Source organism: Camellia sinensis, chromosome 1, assembly GCF_055761805.1.
Source record: "Camellia sinensis isolate YWXY chromosome 1, ASM5576180v1, whole genome shotgun sequence".
Classification (NCBI taxonomy): domain Eukaryota; kingdom Viridiplantae; phylum Streptophyta; class Magnoliopsida; order Ericales; family Theaceae; genus Camellia; species Camellia sinensis.
This window is the reverse complement of record NC_138961.1, coordinates 212237619-212259953: the sequence shown is the minus strand read 5'-3', so window position 1 is coordinate 212259953 and position 22335 is coordinate 212237619. Positions and strand designations below refer to the sequence as shown.

Below are 22335 nucleotides of genomic sequence, written 5' to 3'. Positions count from 1 at the left end.
GAGGTGAGACCCATTAATGTTATGTTTATTTTGGGAGATGAATAGGGGATTCATAATCCTCTCCGGTTTAGGATGAGCCTTGAGGAGAGAATTAAGATGGAGGCTTGAGATTTAATATTAGAAATAATCCGTTGGATTTTTTTTTTTATTCTTTTTATTTATTTTTTTTAATTTTTACATGTTGGAATTTTTTTTTAAAACATTAATATTTAATTTTTTTTGTATTTTTTGTTAAGTAAAAATTATAATTTTATTTGTTTTATTTTTATTTTATTTTTTATTTTTTACATGTTGGCCAATTAGTCAAGATATCTCTCCATCACAAAGATCTCTTTTTCAAGTAGAGTCTAAATTCCTAGCATTATTATTCCAATAATTCTCAGAATTTTAATGACCAAGAATAAATACAATTCCGAAGAACAGAAGGAACGCCCAACTCCCCCGAAACACAAGGAAGCGTGCAATGCTCTCTGCCTGTAGTAAAAACCCGGGACAGGGGAAAATCTATACCCAAAAATCATTCTCATTGTAAGGGCAATAATTTAATTTTGGAATTTAAATAAGTATCCAACTTGTATTTAATTTTATAAAATACATAAAATGAAAAAATAATAATAATTCAAGCTGATGTCATTTTGGGTCATTTTATCTGATACGATACCATTTCAATTTTATGCCATTGCCATGCACGCATAGAATAAGAAAGGTTTTCGCTAACCTCTTTTATAACTTTCGACATTACAACATTTGCAGACTTGTTTTTAGAACAGTCGCACAAAACAACATTGCATACACCAACTGCCTCACCCCCCACCCCACCCCCCATGATGAGCTTCTTGTGACTCGAACCCATGACCACCTGGGTCTTATACCACTTGTCGGACCAAAATCTACAATTTATTCTAAAGCCAATTGATGTCAAAGAATGTTCTGATATGATATTTTGACATTTTATATCACACCTGCAGGCCAATTTCATATGTTTTCCTGATGAAATTGTTTCACAGTTATTAGATGCTACCAGCTACTTTATTGGAAAGGGGCTGGAAAATAAATAAAAGATTGTTAAATTCACATTCTTTTATGCATCCATTTTTTAACTTTTTTTTTATAATGCATCCATTGTTAAGCACCATCAATAAATTTTGTTTTTGGGAAGGGTCTTCCAAGTTCATTGGCTATATAGTACATACTTTCTTGGTATGGTACTCGAAAAAGTAATTATAATATAGTCCAGGTGTCAAGCTAAAAAAAGAAGTGAATTAAAATTTGGTCCCTTATTGTTATCTGATGAAATTACAAATTCTTACAAAACAATTTCACATAGGAAACAAACGAAAATCAGATTTGAGTTCTGCCCAATGGGTTTCTTTTCACCCTTCCCTCACAGTACTATGTCGGTTACAGGCCAATCTGAACGCTGCGACCAATCTTAGCCGCGTCAGTATCAGGCCCTACTGTTGGTGTCCAATTTCCTTTAAAATCTGTTTAAAGGCTGAGTTAGTTATGCGAAGGCCCAACTCCATACAATGTCAGTCGAGGCTGGCCACATTGAACCATTTGGTTTCTCCAATACTTGGCGGTGTGGACCATATCAGATACATTGGCAACCATGTTTTTCTCCTATTCCCCACTTCATCGCCTTAGGTTCGAAGAAAATGAATAGTTATCCCAATGATCAAGAAAGTATGTTTAACCACGGTGTTAACTATTGGCAAAACTTCAAGCAAATGGTTGATCCTTTCTCCATAGACATTCACCGTTCCTCAATAACTAATATTAAAATGATCTAGACAAAGAGATCTGCAAAATGACCAATAGAGCTCCAGAATGAACATACCTAAACCTCACATCAACGCTGCACGTATGATAAGAGTAAGGCCGCCAAAAACCCTTTTATCGTTTCTTCGCATTCCACCTGTAAGGAAGCCTCCATCTTTTATGCCAATAGATAGACACTCTTGACCACAATGGGAACCCAAAATTGTAGTCGAGAGGCTGGTCTACTGCACCACCCACCATTAAAGGCAACCAAACATACCTTGAGTCCCTCAAGTCAGCTGGGTTCCACCGATCTGCCATGAACATAAAAGAAAAAGGAAGCCCTGGCAAAGGAAACACAAATGTGCTCTGCGCAAAGAACGTTGTCTGTCGAAAAACTTTGTTACCCCCGATGCATGGGTTCCCCATGGTCTCCCATGGCCCCATAATAGATTCAGCTGCATGGGCCAGTGCCTCGTTTGGAGCCCAACCCGTGCAGCCTGATGTGATCATGTAGTAAGTCCCCTGGTGCTTGAACAGAGCTGGTGCTTCCCGGTGTTGTCCCACGAGAATCCTTCTCATGACACGTGTCACATCAAGGTAATCTTGAGTGAGTGGACCGATATGAAGTTCACTATTGTCCTCGGAGGAGTAGATGAGGTAGCCCACACCATCATCGTCTTTGAAGATTGTCATGTCCCTGCTTTCAAATCCATGGGGCTGTTTGCTGTAGAGATAATCGAAAGGACCAGTGGGGGAATCACTGACAGCAACACCAACTGAAGCTTTGGTATAGTTGGAATCGTCAATATGCATCCACATCACGTATTTACCGGTCTTATCATTGTAAATTACTTTTGGCCTCTCGAGCACGTTGGATTTGTGTAGGTCATGAGTCTCATCAGTTTCTTCTGCGGCCAGCACAATGCCCTCATTTTTCCAAGTCCACAAATCCTTGGAAGAATAGCAACCAACCCCGATAATGTCGACCTACAGAGAAGAGGGTATATAAAAATACTTTCAACGTTTGCAACAAATAAGCTAAATATTTAATTAATGAATGAATTACTAAAATGGCACAATAAAGGTGTTAGTACTGTCCAACCCGGCAAACCATCACAGCCAAAGAAATCCTCTAATGTTTTGTTTTCCAAAAGCATGAATAACATGCATTATTGTTGGTACCATGGCATAAACATTACAAAAACAAGGGTAGTTAGTCTTGCTTTATCATTTGACATGACCATTCAACAAATGTCAACAAATTGGCGAAGCATGTCCGGCGGATTTTCAGTTTTCAATTTTCATTTCTGGCTTCTTAAGGAGAGATCACCCCAAATGTTCTGTATCATATTGGGACCATGCAATTGATAGACAAGTTTCATATCAGAATGTTACAGTCAAATAATCATTCTAGTAGGTAGAAAGTTTATATTTGGCTACTAAATGACCACAACAAACCCCACCTTCGATGAAATGACTAGAATTTTTTATTATAATGTTACATGGACTCATGTACAAGTATCGAGTGTGGATGTGTATTCAAGTGTCAGACCTTCATAAATCTAAATTTTCGGATATTGGGATAAGTATCCAAAAGTTAAATATGAGCATAGGGATGTGTCATGGACACATATATGTTGCATATTGTATAATATTCTTTAATAAGATGTTATGAATTATATAAAAATATACTTAAAATTAAATAGAATTTAAGAAAAATATAAAATTTAAGGGCTTGTTTGGTTTGCTTTTGAGAGAGTTGTTTTTGAAAAAAATAAAATTAAAATTTTGTTTGGTTTGGTTTGTGGTTTTTCTCAAAAAAATTTCAAAATCACTTTCTCTCTCTTACACATCAATCAATTACTTTTTCTCTCTCCTCTCTCCATCTCAATCACTCTTTCTCTCACACACATCTACTCAATTACAACAAAATATCAAATCATCCCAAACTCTCAGACTCCAAAACTACTTTCAAAATATACAACCAAATAAACCAAAAAAATTTCTAAACTCTCTCTCCAATTTTTTTTTTGAAAATCACTCTCTCAAAAGCAAACCAAACACACCCTAAATCTCTCATCCATGCAAGAGTTTAGAAATGTTTGTTTACACTATATTTGAGTTGCTTCGTCTTTCAACATTGTAAAAAATTAGAGGATCCAAGTGTCTAAATTCGGTATAGATGTCGGACACATATCCCACAACCTTACCTTTGTCCTATGCAGTGAGCATTATGAGAATTTTTTCACCCTCTTAACCTCAAAATTTGTAGAACTTCACAAATCAAACCTGTTTTAAGTTTACACATTTGTAGTTCACTGCAATCATGTAGTTGTTTGTTATCCTCCTTCCTACCCTCTTTTTTACTGCCCATGGTCAGTCTACCTAGTTAGTCAGTCTACCTAGTTAGTCTACCTAGAAGTAATATCCATGGTCAGTCTACCTAGTTAGTACATTATCTCAGCCAGACATAATGATAAAGAAGATCAAAATAATGGATATTACTTCTAAGTTCTAACAAATATCAATTTATTGTTACACACCTCAAAACCAACAGTGTTAGATCAACCAAGGTCTTGCATAAGATAGCTCCCATCCCTGACAATCAGACCATGAAATCTTTTTTGGACATAAATCCCTCCATGATTCTTCGTAATCAACTGCCACAACATGGGCTTACTTTCCTTAAAATGACCAAATCACCGTCACAACCATATGTGAGTCATTTTGTTCCTATTACTGACTGTGTATCAGAAAATATTGCTCAGGACTCCTGCTCACTAGCAACTCTATCCTCCTGCTCCGAGATAGGCTTAAACAACCATAATCTCTCTGGTTCGAGTCAGAAATAACCTATATTTGCACCTACATTGCCATGGAACTTTTATTTGAATGATTTCAAACTGATGACTGTAATCAACAAACTGTCAGAAACAAAAGTCCAGACACGGATTTACTACCTGTTTGCATCCGCAATGATTTATATCAGACGAGGTCTCACTATGTCACGTCTATAGAAGAATTATGCATACGGCACAAGAAATTGGATCGGATAATTCACCCATGGAGCGTCCACATGGGTTATAAATAATTCACTTATTAAATAAATAAGATAATTAAAGGGATTACCTTTGGAAGTGTTACGAGTAGTTGTGGGAGTTTACAACTCCACTTCTATCGGCAGAGAAATACTCTATATATTTGATATAAAGAAGAACAATTATACGTATTATCATTGCGGGAGTTTACTCGAAAAATCTCTGCAAAATATTTCTCTCAGTTCTTCCCTCTTAGGTCACCATTATAGAACCTAGGGATTTGGAGTGTGAATAACATATTGAAAAACTCTGGTAACTTCTCAATTGACGACGAAAGGTTTTCCAGACGAGACTCGTAATTCAAGCATTCAATCCAAACCATTTCGACATCAGGTAATATGATTACCCGCATCTTTTCCTTCACCCTCTATATTTATTCTTTATGCCACTCTTCTCAAGAATGAGAACTCAATGTCCAGCTATAACATCCATGTGATAGTTCTTTATTTGATCTCTGATTAAAATAAACAATATTTGAATTTGTATTTTCTCAACCAAGAATCCTAACAAAAAGCTACAATCCTGAAGAATCAGCACCTCATAAGGATGTCTCATGTATGCCTTCAACTGGCACACATCAGCCTAGCACAGTTCCCATAATCCCTATCTGTTAATTGAACAAATGACATGTTTGTCCAAGAGTAACAACTTTTCAAACATCATGTTCAGTGGTACAGCCTAGATTTTGTCTCATGCCATTCGCAAGAATAGCCTGCTACAACCCACAAATTATGACATTTGATAAGGATAGTCTTTAGTTGCATCATGCTAGCACTTAAAGTCATAAAACCTAGTGACCTATTGAAGCACATTGGCTTTGCATACTCGTTGACCCCAGTGGTTGGTCATATGAATCTCTCCACATATATATTTGCTTCAAAAAACTGCACCCAAGTTACATTATAAAATGTGAAATATGCTTAGCAAGAAACTCTTTCCTATGTTTTACATTGAGTCAACAAACCAGTGTTGTCTTTACGATAGCATACAGAATGACAGGTGTTTAAGTTTAAATTACACATGCAGAATAAATCCCACATAAAATGAGAAATAGAAACTAGCATCAGATAATTAATCCTAACACAGGTGGAATTGACTATGTAGGGCGTAGAAATTTGATCCTTTGAAACTTATTTGTTGATGCGTAAATCTCATCCTCAGAAACATAAGCAGTATAATTATAAAATGATGTCACATGAAAAAATTCTCATTTTTTGTGGAATATAGATAATAAATAGTTTAAGAGTGTGCATTCAGATTTAGATATTTACCCGTGCTGCACCTTTTTTGTGAGCATGGTAGGTGGGGCCATCTTTATACTCTCCATACCAATAGTATGTCCTTGATCTCTGATCATATAAGATACCACCTCCATGAGCTTGAATAGGGTTTCCATCAGTATCCAGCCAAATTCTTCCGGGATAATAGTAGAAGCTTTCATTCCCAGCATCCTTCAATGGATCTATAGCAGTTTTCTGATCCGGGAAGAACACTTGCCTAAGCTGGGAAGACTCATCAAGAAATTCATCAATCAAGGTAGTGGTCCGCCTAGGCCTCCGTTTGGCAGCACGTGGGGATCGTTTTCCCTTTGGTGGAGGAATTTGAATGTTCTCCTCCTCCACCTCTTTGAGCTCGCGGAATAGAAGGTGATGGCCTGCACGCATTTGGATCTCTCCACCATCCCCGTCTTTGTGATGAACAAGTGTGTACAGATGGAGCATAACGAGGCATCCCACAAGGCTCCACACGACAACAGGAAATGAGCATCTGTTTCCTGCATTGCAACGTAAAGTGGTTGGTTTCCGGTATTTGTTCCTCATCCTCATTTTTGTTCCCTTTTTTAATCTTCAAGATAATGCTGCAATTAAGAAATGCAACCTATGGAGATCCAAAAGTAAAGTCATAAACATACTAACTATATCTTACAGAATATAATAAAGAAAATTAGTAGAGAAATACTCACATTACAAACTTATATTGTGCACACACGCATACATATTGTCCATGGAATCCATGGAAAATTGCAAACAAACGACTTAAAAACAATTAAGAAATGATAATTGTTATTTAATTACTAACAATTATTTTGAATGAAATTCAATTTCTGTGCAATACTTTTAAGAAATAAGAAATACTCTTCGAGTAGTACAACAAATAATCAGAAATCGACCATTGATACTGTAGAGCATATAACCCTTCCTAAACATATGCTCATTAGTTTCATTAGCTCAAATAGAGTTCTATTCTTTGCCAATTGCCAATTAGTCATAAGCAAAACAAATCAACCACTAATTGACAGTTAAATCAACTAAAAATCTAAACCACCCAGAATTTCAATAAAACAAAAGACTTAAAAATAATAACGAGAAACCAAAATCCGAGGTATACCCACTTCAATACAAGCTTCGATGCATCAAAAAGCAGATCCATACAAAACCCCAATCAGATACACGATCAACCCAATAAGCCATTTAGAAAACACATATTGATAAATAAAATAAACTAGAAGACACACAACAACAGACCCAGGTGGAACAAATTCGCAGAGCATCATAGGACTTACCTGATAGAGTCCGAATCATGAGTGGAGAGAAAAATCCAGAAATGGGTTCTGTGATGAAGCTATTCCAACCATACAAACGTGGTTAGTAATCCGTAGCTCGGTATACATGTATTGGCAATCAAAAAAGGTCCTATATTCATCTGACGATTTAACAACCTTGAGAGCTCCCCAAAAGCCCCCCTTCGTTCATGGTTTAGGAGGGAGAGAGAGAGAGAGAGAGAGAGGAGGTTGGTATGTCAATTTTTTGGTCCAAATTGGATCTAGAGACGATGATGATGATGGCTTGAAACCAAAGATACTGCTCTCTCTCTCTATCTGTACAGTAGTAGTGTCTTCTGGGAAAAAACTGATTTTATTGACTAGTCTGCGTAATATATTACTAATGTATTAATTATTGATTTGTTATGATTTAGATATTTATAATTTATATAATGAGTAGGATGAACAATAATGGTAGTGTTACATATATTAATTAATATATATATGAGTGTATTGTGTTATTATTATTGATCTCACTTACTATATAAAAGAAAATGTTTGGTAGCTCAAAATTTTATCGTTTAAATGATTCAAATCTGTCAAAACGATGTCGTTTTATACTTATTTACATTCAAAACAACGTTGTTTTGAGTGATTTGAGCCATTTAAGCCATTAAATTTTAAGCTACCTAGCATTGTTGTTATATAAATTATAAATATTTAAAATCTCTAAAATTGTGTCACATTAGTATACTAATTCGTTTTGAGGGATTTGAGCCATTTAAGTCATAAAATTTTGAGCTACCTAACATTGTTGCTATATAAATTATAAACATTTAAAATCTCTAAAATTATGTCACATTAGTATACTAATTAGTACATTAATTGATATATATAGCATTATTCTAATAATAATGTCATAACTAACATTAATACATTAATTAGTATATTAATTAATACATATAACCCAACTAATGATAAATATTAATTACTCTTTCTAGTTGGTGTTGGGACTTCTAAATCAGGAAAAATGTAATTACTCGGTTAAAAATTTGCTGCGTAAGGATAAATTAATTAATTACTGGTGTTGGGACTCCAAATTAGGAAAAAATTGTAATTACTTAATTACTGGTGTTGGGACTCCAAATTAGGAAAAAATTGTAATTACTTGGTTAAAAATTTGCTGCATAAGGGTAAATAAATTAATTATTGGTGTTGGGACTTCTAAATCAGGAAAAAAATGTAATTGCTTGGTTATAAATTTGCTGCATAAGGATAACTAAATTAATTGGGAGCTTTTTTGATAAATTCATTTTCTAAGAGTTTTATTCTATCCAACCTATATTCTTTTTGACTATTCTATTAGGTTCAATTTGAGATAAGAAGACCAAAATACCCTCTTCATCTACTTATGTTCCATTTAGTTCACATTATTTTCTTATGTTTCAATAACTCCTATGGGTGACTTAATTACCAAAATACCTTTAATGTGAATGTTCATACCGTCAATATAAATGTTTATATCGTCAATGTGTAGGGGCCCGGCTCACGTCGATCCTCGTGGGTGCCCGAAAAAATTCGAGTCGAGCCGGGCCGGCCCACAAGCCAAAAAAATAGGTCCAACCCGGCCTGTTGATAATATGAATATTCACATTGACAAATTAACATTAACATTGATAGGAGTGTAAAATTGGCCTGCGGCCCGTGGGCGGCCCGAGACCAGCCCGTTGCCCGGGGCGGGCCCGGACCGGCCCATTCACAATGAATATTCACATTGACATATTAACATTAACATTGACAAAAGTGTAAAATTGGCCCATGACCCGTGGGCAGCCCGGGGCGGGGTCGGGGTGGACCCGGCCCGACCCGTTGACAATGTGAATATTCACATTGACATGTTAACATTCACATTGATAGGAGTGTAAAATTAGCCCGCGGCCTGTGGTCGGCCCAAAACCCGCCTGCAGCTGGTGAGCTGTGCTGGGTGGGGCCGGCCCGACCCGTTGATAATGCAAATATTCACATTGACATGTTAACATTCACATTGATAAGAGTATAAAATTAGCCCGCCCTCCGTGGCTGCCCGAAACTAGCCCATAGCCCGTGAGCGGCCCGGGGCGGGTCCTCCCCGACCTGTTGACAATGTGAATATTCACATTGATATATTAACATTCACATTGATAAGAGTGTAAAATTGACTCGCGTCCTATGGGTGGCCCGGGGCGAGCCCGGTCCGGCCCGTTGACAATGTGAATATTCACATTGACATATTAACATTCACATTGATAGGAGTGTTAGATTGGCCCGTGGCCCGCCCGCTGCCCAGGGCGGGCCCGGCCCGGCTCGTTGACAATGTGAATATTCACATTAACATATTAACATTAATATTGATAAGAGTGTAAAATTAGCCCGTGACCCGTGGACAGCCCGAAGCCCGACCCCGGGTTGACGCGGGCCCGGCCCGTTGACAACGTGAATATTCACATTGACATGTTAACATTCACATTGATAAGAGTGTAACATTAGCCCGTGCCCCGTGGCTGCCCGAAACATGCCCACGGCCCGTGGGTAGCCCAAGGCGGGCCCGGCCCGACCTATTGACAATGTGAATATTCACATTGATATGTTAACATTCACATTGATAAGAGTGTAAAATTGACTTGCATCCCATGGGCCGCCCAAAACCCGTGGGCGGCCTGGGGTGGCCCGGGTTTGGGTCTGGGCCGACCCCGGGCAGCGGGCGAGCTTCGGGCAGCGGACAAGTTTTACACTCCTATCAATGTTAATGTTAACATGTCAATGTGAATATTCACATTGTCACGAGTCGGGCCAAGCCCGCTTCGGGCTGCGATCGGGCTTCGGGCCGCCCACGGGCTGCGGGCTAATTTTACACTCCTATCAATGTGAATGTTAACATATCAATGTGAATATTCACATTGCCAACAGGCCGGGCCCGCCCTGGCCCGAGGTCGGGCTTCGGGCTGCCCACGGGTCACGGGCCAATTGTACACTCTTATCAATGTGAATGTTAACATGTCAATGTGAATATTCACATTGTCTTCGGGAAGCCACAGGGCGTGGGCTAATTTTACACTCCTATCAATGTTCTTGTTAACATGTCAATGTGAATATTCACATTGTCACGGGTCGGGCCAAGCCTGCCTCGGGCTGCGGAAGGGTTTCGGGCCGCCCACGGGTTGCGGGCCAATTTTACACTTTATCAATATGAATGTTAACATGTCAATGTGAAAATTCACATTGTCAACAGGCCGGGCCAGGCCCACCCCGGGCAGCGGCGCGGGTTTTTGGCCGTCCATGGGCCGCGGGCCAATTTTATACTCTTATCAATGTGAATATTAACATGTCAATGTGAATATTCACATTGTCAACGGGCCGGACCGGGCCTGCCCCGGGTCGCCCATGGGCCGCGGGTGGGTTTCGCATCGCCACGGGACATGGGCTAATTTTACACTCCTATTAATGTGAATGTTAACATGGGACAGGGGCCAATTTTACACTCCTATTAATGTGAATGTTAACATATCAATGTGAATATTCACATTGTCAACGGGCCGGGCCGGGCCGAGTCGGGCCCGTCCTGGGCTGCTGTCTAGTTTTATACTCTTATCAATGTGAATGTTAACATGTCAATGTGAACATTCACATTGTCAATAGGCCAGGCCGGGCCGGGCCCGCCCACAGGCCGTGGGCGGGTTTCGGGCAGCTACGAGGCGCGGGCTAATTTTACACTCCTATCAATGTGAATGTTAACATATCAATGTGAATATTCACATTGTCAACGGGCCGGGCCGGGCCGGGCCCGCCCCGGGCTGCGGGCGGGCTTTTGGTCACCCATGGGCCGCAGCCCAATTTTATACTCTTATCAATGCGAATGTTAACATGTCAATGTAAATATTCACATTGTCAACGGGTCGGACCGAGCCCGCTCCGGGCCGCCCATGGGCCGCCGACAGGTTTCGAGCCGCCATGGGGCGGGGGCCAATTTTACACTCCTATTAATGTGAATTTTAACATGTCAATGTGAATATTCACATTGTCAACGGGCCGGGCCCGCCCTGGCTCGCGGGCGGGTTTCGGACCGCCCACGGGTCAATTTACATTCTTACAAATGTGAATTTTAAAATATGAATGTTCACATCATTAAATTGCTAATCGTTGAAAAAATATTTGTAAGGGTATCAAAATTAAATATAATGGCATAAGTGTCCAAGAAAATAGTGTAAATCAAAAAAATTGACTTTATGGAATAAAACTATACATACATGGGACTAAATGGGTTAAAATATTCCTTCATGGACTTCTTGAATTAAAACACTTCTAAATTGGACTTATCAATAAAAATCCCAAATTAATTACTGGTGTTGGGACTTCTAAATCAGGAAAAATGTAATTACTGCAACAGTTTTGGTGCAATCATTAATTATGGAGTAAAACTGTATTTATGATTATAAGCTTAGCTGATTTTTTACTTATCAGGAAAAGATGCGTAAAAAAATAAAAAGATAATATAATTCAAATAAATTAATAAATTGACTTTTTTAATTATTGTCTAAAGAGACATTGGCTCCATTTGAGAAGATGAATTTGGGGTTTTTTTTTTTTGTTGTTTTAGTCCAAAAGATAAAATAGATTATTTTAGTCACAAAAAATAAAACATTACATGTAATTCATAATCATTATACTCTTTTCTCACAAAAAAATTTAAAAAAATCAAAAGTCCTTCTCAAACTAAACTTTTTAACTCAGGCTAAAATAATTAAAAAAGTCAAAAAATCAAAAAGATAACCCACTTCCCAAACAAACTGCTTTGTTAATGATTCCAACATCCATATATATGGATATGGGATGCTGCTGATCTGTTGCGTGTCTGTGGAGGTTTTTTTTTGAGTTTTTTTTTTAATGATTTAAACTGTTTATATTGTAAGATTTATTAAATAGATTATACATGTAAAAAATTAAATTAATTGAAAATCCATAGCTTATAACTAGGGCACATTTGTTTTTTAAAAAATAAGCAGTTAACATTATCTTAATAATATTTATAAAAACAATTTGAATTTGTTCTTGGGTTACAAATTTCTGATTAACTTTATTTTTTGTATGGATTATATATTCAACGAACCTTACAATATGAACAACTCGAAACATCAAAAAAGACTCAGAAAAAACCTCCACGAATTCATAGCAGATCGCTACTATGACAGTCATAACAGCATCCTAGGTCCCCATATATATTGGTCATTTTTAGGTTGCTTTCTAAAAAAAAAAATATTTTTTTTAAATAAATATTAATTTGATAAAAATAAATATTAAAAAGATATTTTAAAATTTTTAAAAATTATTTTTAACCTCTCAAAGGATAAAATTATATAAAAATGATAATTATTTTAAATTTTTTTATTTCTTTCACTAAATTAATTTTTAGTATTTTATAATAAAAAAATTAAAATAAATTTTTAAAAACCGAACCAAACATGGTTATTATCACTGCAATGATGATGCATGGGGTTTGTTTTTGAGGGGGAAAAAAATTCAGATTTGTTTTATGAAAAATTAAAAACCAATTTGATTATGATTAATTATGTATACATTGTATTATCTAATTGAAATTTTATTGCCGAAAAGAAAATTCACTTTCTCAATCAATAATATTATTTTTACAGAAACGAAACACAGCAAATTACTCACAAAGATGGATTTAGGGATTAAGGATGCATTTAGGGAGTGACAAGTAGATGTAATTGTCACTCGATTTTAAAAATAAAAAATAAATAAAAAAAACTGTTACTATATTATTATAATTATTAATTATTTCTAAAATATATATATTCACTTCTTTTAAATTTAAAAAATAAAAATATGTAAACACACAATGAATGAATAACCTTTAAGCACATCTTGCAAAATAAAATATTTAAGTAAACTGCACTATTTAATCCAAGTAAATGGAAGAGAGAGAGAGAATCCATGTCCATATTTTTATAGGGCTGGGCTAGGTTTCACGGATTTAAGTGTGTTGTTGGGTTTATGGAAACACTACAGGTCCCGTTGCGATAATTCGAACGGTTCAATATATAAAACTTGTCGAGTACTTAATACCTGTAAAAAATCACGCTGATCGAATATTGATAATTACTTTATCGAATTAGATTTTTATTAACGGTAAATGTAATTTTTAAAATAAATTATTGACAAAAATTTGATCCGATTAAGTAACTATCAATATCCAATCAATATGATTTTTTACATGGATAAAATACTCGACAAGTTATATATATTGAACGATTCGAATTATCGAAATCAGATCTTTTGATGGGCCTCACAGGGCCAGCAACACGTCCAAAACCAGAATATATACTTTTTGCGAGTTGTAGAACACAGCATATCAGGTTGATCGATTAAATTTTTTCTAAAGAAAACAAAGCAAACAACTTGTTACAAGAAATATTATACCTTTTTTGGTTTATCTTTTGAAAGTATTGTTTTATTAATAAGAGGCCGCAAGCATGTCTTTGGGGTTTTTTAAATGAAGCTCGGGCGAAGTTATTCTATTGATAAAGAATGTCACATGGGTAAGGTGTTCAGTCAATGAGAATAATATATGGAGGAAAAAAGTTACAATATATGGAGTAGTTATAGTAACTTTGACAATAAGTATCATATTATTTAAAACTTCATTAGTTGGATATATCACATCAACATGATAATGTGATGTACATGACCTATTGAATAATTGTTTAAATATCATTGTCACCGATAATTGGTGGCAGTGTTTCTTTACTTTTGTTGTTCTGTTTTCTTTTTTTATTTTTAATTATATACTTGTATTATTATGTTTATAAATAAATTATTGTAGCATCAATACAAGAAACAAATATGATAAGAGTGGAGCCAATATATGCCTAAGAGAAGTAGTTGCCCGGCTCAATTTTGTGAGAATTAAAAGTAAACCCATTTGTCCTCTAAAATTTATTATATGTCCCGTTTCTTTTTGTCTCAACAATATGCATCCTTTTAAATGTATATTCTGATGTAAATTCTCTCATTAAATGTTTATTTTCTAATTTTCAGGAAAGCCCATGAAACTGTGATTGCTTCTAAATTTGTTATTGTTCCTAATTTATTTTATCTGTTAAATACATGCTTTAAATAGTAAATACGCAATATAGATGAAATGTCTCAACGAAATATTTATTATTTTCTTCATTGTGCATTTTTCTCTTAAGCTATAGGGGCAAGACGTCGAGGGAATAAGAAATAACCATTGTGATTAGAGACAGGGTTGAAACAGGCGAGGGACGCTATCATTGACCCAAACACAACATTAAACAAAAACCATGGCTTGGCTACAGAGCACAAACAATTACAAGGATAAATAGATTTTATAACTACCAGTAATTATTTGTTAATTAACATATCAATGATAAATATCTTGTCCTTGCAAGGTAAAACTTCTCAAATTGTGACAAAGCTAGTATTGAAGATGCCACTAGCAAGCATTCTAATACAATACATTTAAAAAAATAAAAAAAGGAGAGAGAGCACTCACCGAAGAAAGACACATAAACATCACTACAGAGCAATTATGTAATATGTACAATTTCTGTTTGGCAATTACATTAATCTCCATGATTATTAACCCACATCTTATTATCACCATGGAGTAATTACTATCACCATGGAGTGTATTTACTGAAAACAAATTCAGTATTTATTGGTGGCATTGTCCCAACAGCATCTAAGACTATACACTTATGTGGGATCCACCAAATAACTTTACGTAATCACTAAACTTTCCCTGTAAAAAAATTGCTATACTAACTACATTTCTGTAAATTTGTATGCGTATCATGCTGGTAATCTAGAGTAAGCTTTGCCTAGATGGTAGGATTTGGGATGATGGAACACAGTACGAAGCTTCTTCCCCTATCTTGATAAGCTTTTGCTACCCAAAGTAACACTAAAACCACCATGACAACGGAAAGAGATAACAGAGATATCCATAACTTTCGAGTGGAAGCTCTAAATGGTTTGCACTGATGCAAAACAACATTAGAGAATGTATCCTTCACAAAGGAACATTGAACCAGGTTCAGCAAATCAGGGAATATGTTTATCAAGTCCTGAAGGGCAATACTGCAAGCCCGAGCAATGACATACGTAGACTCTGGAATAAATCTCCGGTTGTGTTCACAATTTCCTGTATTGTCTGGGTAACAGGTGAATCTTGAGAGGACCTACATGTGCATTTTCATTGAAGAGTAAGTTTTCATGTCATTCCAAAACTTGCGCATGGCTAAAAATAGAACCAAAATGTTTGGAACACCCCCACAAGCTACTGTCCATATTGCCATCCCTCACATGGAATGGGCCCCACCTCCACGTGGGACTCACCTAATATGGGGGATGGTAATCCAAGCAGTAACTTGGGCAGGTTTTTAGCAGGTTTCAAAATGGAAAGATCCATGGATTTGAGTCACTTACACCAGCCAAGTCACCGATTGGAATGGCATCCTTGGGGCATTTTTCAGGTGCATAGCTGTAATTTGTTGCAGCTGGAAAAGGGTCACAAATCTTCTGAACTTCTGAAAAATTGTCATTTTGTTCATCTAACCGAAGAAATTCATTTAACTGTGTTATTTTTGAATTCAACTGCAAGAAAACATTCTCACACTATTATGAAACAATACCACCATTGTGTGTGTGCCCCAATATCAATTTCAGTAAGTCTAGTTATGCAGAAACCAAATATAGAATCAAACACAAAAAATATATGGATGAACATGATTTTACAAGATTTGATGGTTGAGCCCACTTCTCAAAAATCTTGTGTATAAATATATTCTGTGTCCAGTTCTGTATTTGGTTTTTTTATTCCAATTTAATACCTCAGTTATAGAAGTATGAACAGTATAACCAATGTCCTTGAAAACTTTGTCAAAAGATGAAGAATTTGCACATGGAAGTATTGAGCTCAGACTGTTATTCTGAGGGTTTTGTTCAAAATTCTCGAGGGCTGAACAAGTATCATCTGCAAAGCTGCGTGTTGAGACAAGATTGGTTTCAAAAGTATAATTATGTTGAAAACGTGACTTAAGCAATTTTTATGTAAAGCTTTGCACCATTAATACTTCAAGAGTTTGTACTCACGTGTGAAAGAAGAAATCAAAGCCAGTAAGAACCCAACATAGAGTTGTGAAGATCCAGCATAAAAGAATTATACTGAGATTGAAGTGAACACAAAATCAATTATATAGCACGGCTGTAACAAAAAAAATTATATAGCACGGTATAATAGATGTATGAATGTAATAATCAAATGTATAAATTTAAGTGCTCACATGAGAAATCCCGGGTGCCAGTGCAAGAAGAGCAGAACTGAGCCAAAGCAGCAATCCAATTAGTCTAACCAAGTTTGTTTTGTTCAAAATGTTTGTCAGAATGGATCTGATGATTAAGAATATGCAGTGGAGAAAAGAAAAGAAAAAGGAGGAATATAAAATCACTTTCAAGTATTAATGATAATTATGGAAACTTTCATGTTCAAATTAGATACAAATTTTTTCTGATAAATTGTTGAGGTAGTATGAGAAATTTGTTCCAGTTATGTTGTGCTATTCAGATATGTGACTCAACTCAACTACATGGTTTGGGGGGACCTTTGGGTTGAAAATGAACTGTTGTGCTTGTGCACAAAAATGTTTCACAGCTAGCCATGAATTAATAGATGCTCAGAAAAGATGGTGGTAGTCTTGAATTTTTATCTTTTAATTTTAAAGTACTTTCTCAACCAAAATTTGACGACATGATACTTTTCTTTTTCTTTTTTCTTTTTTCTTTTTGACTAGAGGATACATCACCATGTGTACTCGAATACAAAACTTTGCTTGGCATAACTATGAAAATTTTATAGCTTTTACTGGCTTTATTTATTTTTAGTGAATATTTTTTTACTTTATTTTTAAAAAATTTAGAACTTCTTCAACTAACGCTCTGTTTGTTTGAGCTATGTTTGGTGGTGGTGGTGGTGGTGGTGGTGGTGGAGGAACAAAGGTGGCAATGGAGGTGATGGCATGGTGGTAGTGGGGCGACAGCGGCAGTGATAATGGCTGTGGCCGTGGTGATGGTGGTGTGGTGGTGGAGGTGAAAGTGGTGGTGGTGGGGTGGTGATATTGATAAAATTTTAGTTCGGAAAATATTTTCTAATTTTTAAAAGTAAAAAATATTTTCTGTAAAATAAACTTATTTTCCGTTGACCAAGAAAAATGTTTTTTTTGTTAAATTTCGTTTTCCGTTGTACCAAACGCCAAAAATATTTTTCACCCAAACAAACAGTGCGTAAAGGTACTAAACTTTTTTTAAATGAATGAAATTTGAAAAACAATCCATTAAAATTATCAACTTAACAAGCAACTTTTTCAATTAAATTAATTTTATATTCTGTAGTGAATTCATTTTGTAAATTTTCTTTAATTTTTATAAAAATTTTACGAGCTTTCAGACCTAACATTAGAAAACAGAGAATGAGAATTGAACAAAAATCTCACTTTCACCAAAAACCTAATAATTAAAAATTAAGTTTTATATTCTGTGGTGAATTGATTTTGTAAATTTTATTTATTTTTCATAAATTTTTTACGAGCTTTTAGACCTAACATTAGAAAACAGAGAATGAGAATTGAACAAAAATCTCACTTTCACCAAAAACCTAATAATTAAAAATTAAAAAGTCGCATTCAAACAAAGCCCACTGCGTTTGAATTTTAAATTTGTGAACGGAACGATAAAAGTGAAAAGAAAAGAAAAGTAAAAAAGTTTTCACTTTCAGTCTTTCATCATTCACTTTTTTTTTCATTTTTCTCAACAAATTCTTCACAATCCAACAAACAAATTGCAAATTAACATGAAATTAAGAAACTCACCTATTGCAGCAGCTAAAGACGCCAAATTGACAGTGACAACCACAAGATTTGCAATGTACCTAACAAAATGCAGAAATTGAGTTCAGTTCAGTTCAGTGCTGCATCCAATGAACCCTAAAAATCGCATCAAAAGACGAAATTGAAGGTCACTGGGAACAGATACTCACGATAATTGAATAGCTCTGTTGATTGTGTGGTCATTCTTGTGAACAAAAGTTCGAATCAATCGCGATTCCCTAGCGAGCTGATGACTTGTGTAATTCAAGAGACGGCATGTTTTGGAATCGTAGGGAAGCAAAAGGTTTAGCATGTTGTTCATGGTGTCAGTCACGTTTCGGATGGTTTTACGGGCATCGCCGCCGGCTCCGAGAACGGTTTCTTTTAGGGTTTTAGTTCTGTGTAGGCAGCTCTGGTTTGCTGCTATCGCTAAACCCGTAGCGACTCTACAAACACAAATGGATTAAATCATATTAAACATGCTTTTATTTTTTATTTTTTATTTTCCTTCTCTTTTTATTTTTATTTTAATCTATCATGCACTCCATTATATTCTTAATATGGTTTTTTCCATCATAAGTGATTTTTTTTTTTTTTTTGATAGATTGAAATATTAGTGATGTTTTATTAAGCCACATTGCAGTTTGAGGTTATATGTCAAATTAAAATGGATTACAATTTTTTTTTTTAAGTTATGAACTTAGTCCTATTTTGATAACTCATAATTTTAATTAAAAAAATCAATTCTAAAAAATATTTGATTATGACTCATAATTATCTTGGTTATTAATTGAATTAATAGCTCTAATTCATTTTTTTAAAATCTAACAACTAAAAATGATAGTCATATGATATATATACATTTTCAAGGGGTATAATTTAATGATTATGCATATGTGAGACTAAAAAAACATTATACAACAAAGTTTGAACCAAATGCATAGTAATTTTATTATGAGATAAAATAGTCATAATTAGTGGTTTATCCACAAATCCAAGTAGTCATGTATTTGTGGTTGTGTCATCGATTTTATGAATCTAACTTAAAATTATTGTAACAAAATATAAAATTTAAAATTTAAAAACTTATTTCGTTTGAATTTTGAATTTATGGGAAAAGTACTTACATGGCCAGGATGGAGAAGAGAATAAGGAGCAAGAACATTATGATATAGGAAGATTCTGAATGTTGGGGAAGTGAAGAGGAAGCCGAGCTACTGCCAATGAAATTTTTGAGGGTAAGGTAAGTCCCAAACCCCAGCCCACATATCACCCAAACTCCAGCAATCGCGTAGCCATGGATCCCTGTAAATGCTGCTGACTTCAACAACAAAAAGAAGAAAAATGTCAATTCTAAGCATCACACACTAACACAAGCAAAAGCATGCACAAACATAATAAAATTGAAGGACATAATTGATAAACTTGGGGAAGACATCAACTATATACATTAATTAATTATTTATTTATTATTGTTGATTTATTTGATCACCAAAACATGACAAGATATTACTCTTTTCATTATTTTTAATAAGTATTTTCAATTAAGAAGTTAATTACAAGCATCCAACTAAGCCGTGGTACAAAATAATGACAAAATTTTAATGATGCACTATTTATATATATAATACAAATACATAAATATGTTGTTGTTTTTTTCACATGAAAAATATAGAAATATTGTTCCTTTGACATGTACCAAAAATAAATAAATAAAGTTCCATTGTCGCAATGTTTTTGCTAAACACATTTTTTCAAAAAAAAATAAATAAAAGATATCGTTTTTTTTGCTAAAATTTATAACAAAAAAATGTTATACATGACCATTGACCAAATTGTCACTGTTTTATCTCATTACATAATTGAATTGTTTTAATAATCAATAAGAATTGAATCTTTATGGTCATTTTAAAAAACGATGATAACACACAACACTTCTTAATTTTATTTTTTATTTTTTTGATAATCGAGAACCGATCCTAAGAAAGGCCCTCCCTCACATATTCGGCAAAATATATATTATAATTTGAACCTAAGACATCCCACCCGTAAATTAAAAGTCACCCTCAGCATTAAAAAAAATGTTAAAATTAAAATTCTAACAACCCAAGCTAGACTAAACTAATGTGGGCTAATCTTGGGTGCACTTAGGTGCCGATGTAAAGTCTTAGTCTATAAATTGATATTAACCTGAATTGTAATCTAACTGTCCTACCTCCTTCCCTAAAATTAAAATAATAATAATAAAATCAAACGTGATTTCTGTTTTTTTTTTTTATTTCTAGAAAATAACAGCAACCGACTAGCGAATTTCTTTTCTATTTCTGGAAAATGACAGCAACTACCTTGGCAAATCAGTTTGTTACATGTAACGTGTGACGTGGGTGTCCCAAAACAGAGACAAACAAACAAAAACAGAGTATCCATGTCATCTCATGAACTGGTCTGGTCCTGGTCATCCACAACCTTGAATTTTAAACTAAAAAACGCAGAGATGAATCAACTTACAGCCCAGTAATGTCTGTTGGTAAGATCATAACCTCCCTTGTACAATTTGAAATGCCGCAAAGGATCGGGTCTTTTGAAGCTCTGTTCCGAAACAGGGGACCCAAAAACTACAGATTTGTGAGAGAAAACAGACGAAGAAACCAAGAGCAGTACAAAATTAAGAACAAACCCATTTCTTTTGGACATATCACGACAATAATTAAAGCTGTTTTGGGGAATTTTTATTTTTGTTTTTTGGCAGAATGAAAAGGGTCTCTAATGCCGACGGGCAATGATGTGAGAGATTTGGAATTCTAGATAGAGAAAGTGGAAAGCAGATTTGGAGAAAGAGAGGGATGAGGGGGTGGAGAGAGAGAGGGTGGCAAATGCATGGCTTGACTTGCTCTGTAAGGTAAGAATAGCTTGAGGGTATGGCTATGAGAATATTTAGGATTGTTTGTTTGTTTGTTTGTTTGTTTGTTTGTGTGTTGTAGAAACTGAGAAATGTAAGGAAGTGCATCGAATTTTATGGTTGGCCAACTTCAAAGGCAATCTCGTCTTCACCACTTTCTGCTTCATGTCTTTCTCCCTAAGCCTCGCTCTCTTTTTTAAAGGGAATGCATTAAATAAAATAAAATTAATTATTAATATGCACTTTTATATTTTTGTATTTGAAAATTCTCCCTACTCATTGTGCATTAAACATTTCAACTTAATCATAATAAAAATGTATAAAGAAAATCATGACACCAGATTATGTTTAAAATTAGGGTAAATTACAAATAAACTCTCTGAGGTTTGTTTAAAGTACAGATTGTTCCATGTAATTTAAAAAATTACAAATATCCCCTTGTTAGAATTTTTAATTTAACAGAATTAATTAAAAAAATGAAATTCATAACAATAATAAAAAAATTTAAATTATTAATTGAAATATATTTTTAACATTATTAAAAATTGTTAATTGACTTGATGATTTATTAATAAAAATTATAATTTGTTATGAAATTAAAAATCTCGGGGTAGAATGTAATTTCCAAAATTATAGAGGATGATTTGTATTTTAATTAAACCTCAAAGAATGTAATTATAATTTACCCTTAAATTAATCAATGTGTTTGGTTTTAATTTTCTAAAAATTGAGTTTTTTGTTTTTCATATTTTTTTATTTTTAGTGAATATTTTTTAAATTTTAAGCAATTTTTTAACTTTTTTAGATATATCTTACTTACATGTATCTAAATAGCAAATATTTGTGATAAAATATTTTAAAAAATTAATAAATATACAAAAATAAGAAAAATATACTGAATTTTCATACTTTTTTGATATTTAGTGTATATTTTTTTTAAAAAAATCACTAATATTATACTTTTTAAGTGTATTTATGTTAATTGTGTTTAAAAATTACAAAAAATTGCTTAAAATATTTTAAAAAAAAAAATCATTGAAAGCATTTAAATATGAAAAATAAAAAAAAAAGTATAATTTTCTGAAAATCAGA

The 22335-nt window shown here is 34.5% G+C and overlaps 2 protein-coding genes across 5 annotated transcripts; both read right to left on the bottom strand.

Moving 5' to 3' along the window:
• Positions 1–1240: 1240 nt before the first annotated feature.
• Positions 1241–7814, bottom strand: LOC114309731 (uncharacterized). 3 transcript variants are annotated; one of them, XM_028255524.2, is made up of 3 exons: positions 7426–7814; positions 6134–6636; positions 1241–2751 (listed from the first exon to the last, which is right to left on the bottom strand). In XM_028255524.2, exons 1-3 carry the CDS (start codon positions 7442–7444, stop codon positions 1897–1899), a joined length of 1377 nt encoding a protein of 458 aa, XP_028111325.2. In that variant the 5' UTR covers positions 7445–7814; the 3' UTR covers positions 1241–1896. The 3 variants fall into 3 exon arrangements, with proteins under 3 accessions (XP_028111325.2, XP_028111322.2, XP_028111324.2); XM_028255521.2 differs by having other exon boundaries at positions 6134–6740; positions 7426–7791; XM_028255523.2 differs by having other exon boundaries at positions 6134–6720; positions 7426–7782.
• A 7165-nt stretch (positions 7815–14979) lies between these two features.
• LOC114309732 (uncharacterized) lies at positions 14980–21358 on the bottom strand. Of its 2 annotated transcripts, none has more exons than XM_028255526.2 (9): positions 20853–21358; positions 19472–19665; positions 18515–18790; positions 18348–18406; positions 16767–16803; positions 16576–16647; positions 16314–16464; positions 15910–16077; positions 14980–15662 (listed from the first exon to the last, which is right to left on the bottom strand). In XM_028255526.2, exons 1-9 carry the CDS (start codon positions 21036–21038, stop codon positions 15303–15305), a joined length of 1503 nt encoding a protein of 500 aa, XP_028111327.2. In that variant the 5' UTR covers positions 21039–21358; the 3' UTR covers positions 14980–15302. The 2 variants fall into 2 exon arrangements, with proteins under 2 accessions (XP_028111327.2, XP_028111328.2); XM_028255527.2 differs by having other exon boundaries at positions 15910–16034; positions 20853–21347.
• Between the last annotated feature and the right edge of the window lie 977 nt (positions 21359–22335).

Bases quoted from the DNA above. Each gene is read 5' to 3' on its own strand.
- LOC114309732 (XM_028255526.2), bottom strand. From the start codon at position 21,038: ATGTCCAAAAGAAATGGGTTTGTTCTTAATTTTGTACTGCTCTTGGTT. The intron at 19,666-20,852 runs GTAAGTTGATTC...TTGTTGTTGAAG, and splicing joins CCAACAGACATTACTGGGCT to TCAGCAGCATTTACAGGGAT. The intron at 18,407-18,514 runs GTGAGTATCTGT...GCATTTTGTTAG, and splicing joins AACAGAGCTATTCAATTATC to GTACATTGCAAATCTTGTGG.
- LOC114309731 (XM_028255521.2), bottom strand. From the start codon at position 6,688: ATGAGGATGAGGAACAAATACCGGAAACCAACCACTTTACGTTGCAAT. The intron at 2,752-6,133 runs GTAAATATCTAA...TCTTCTCTGTAG, and splicing joins ACAAAAAAGGTGCAGCACGG to GTCGACATTATCGGGGTTGG.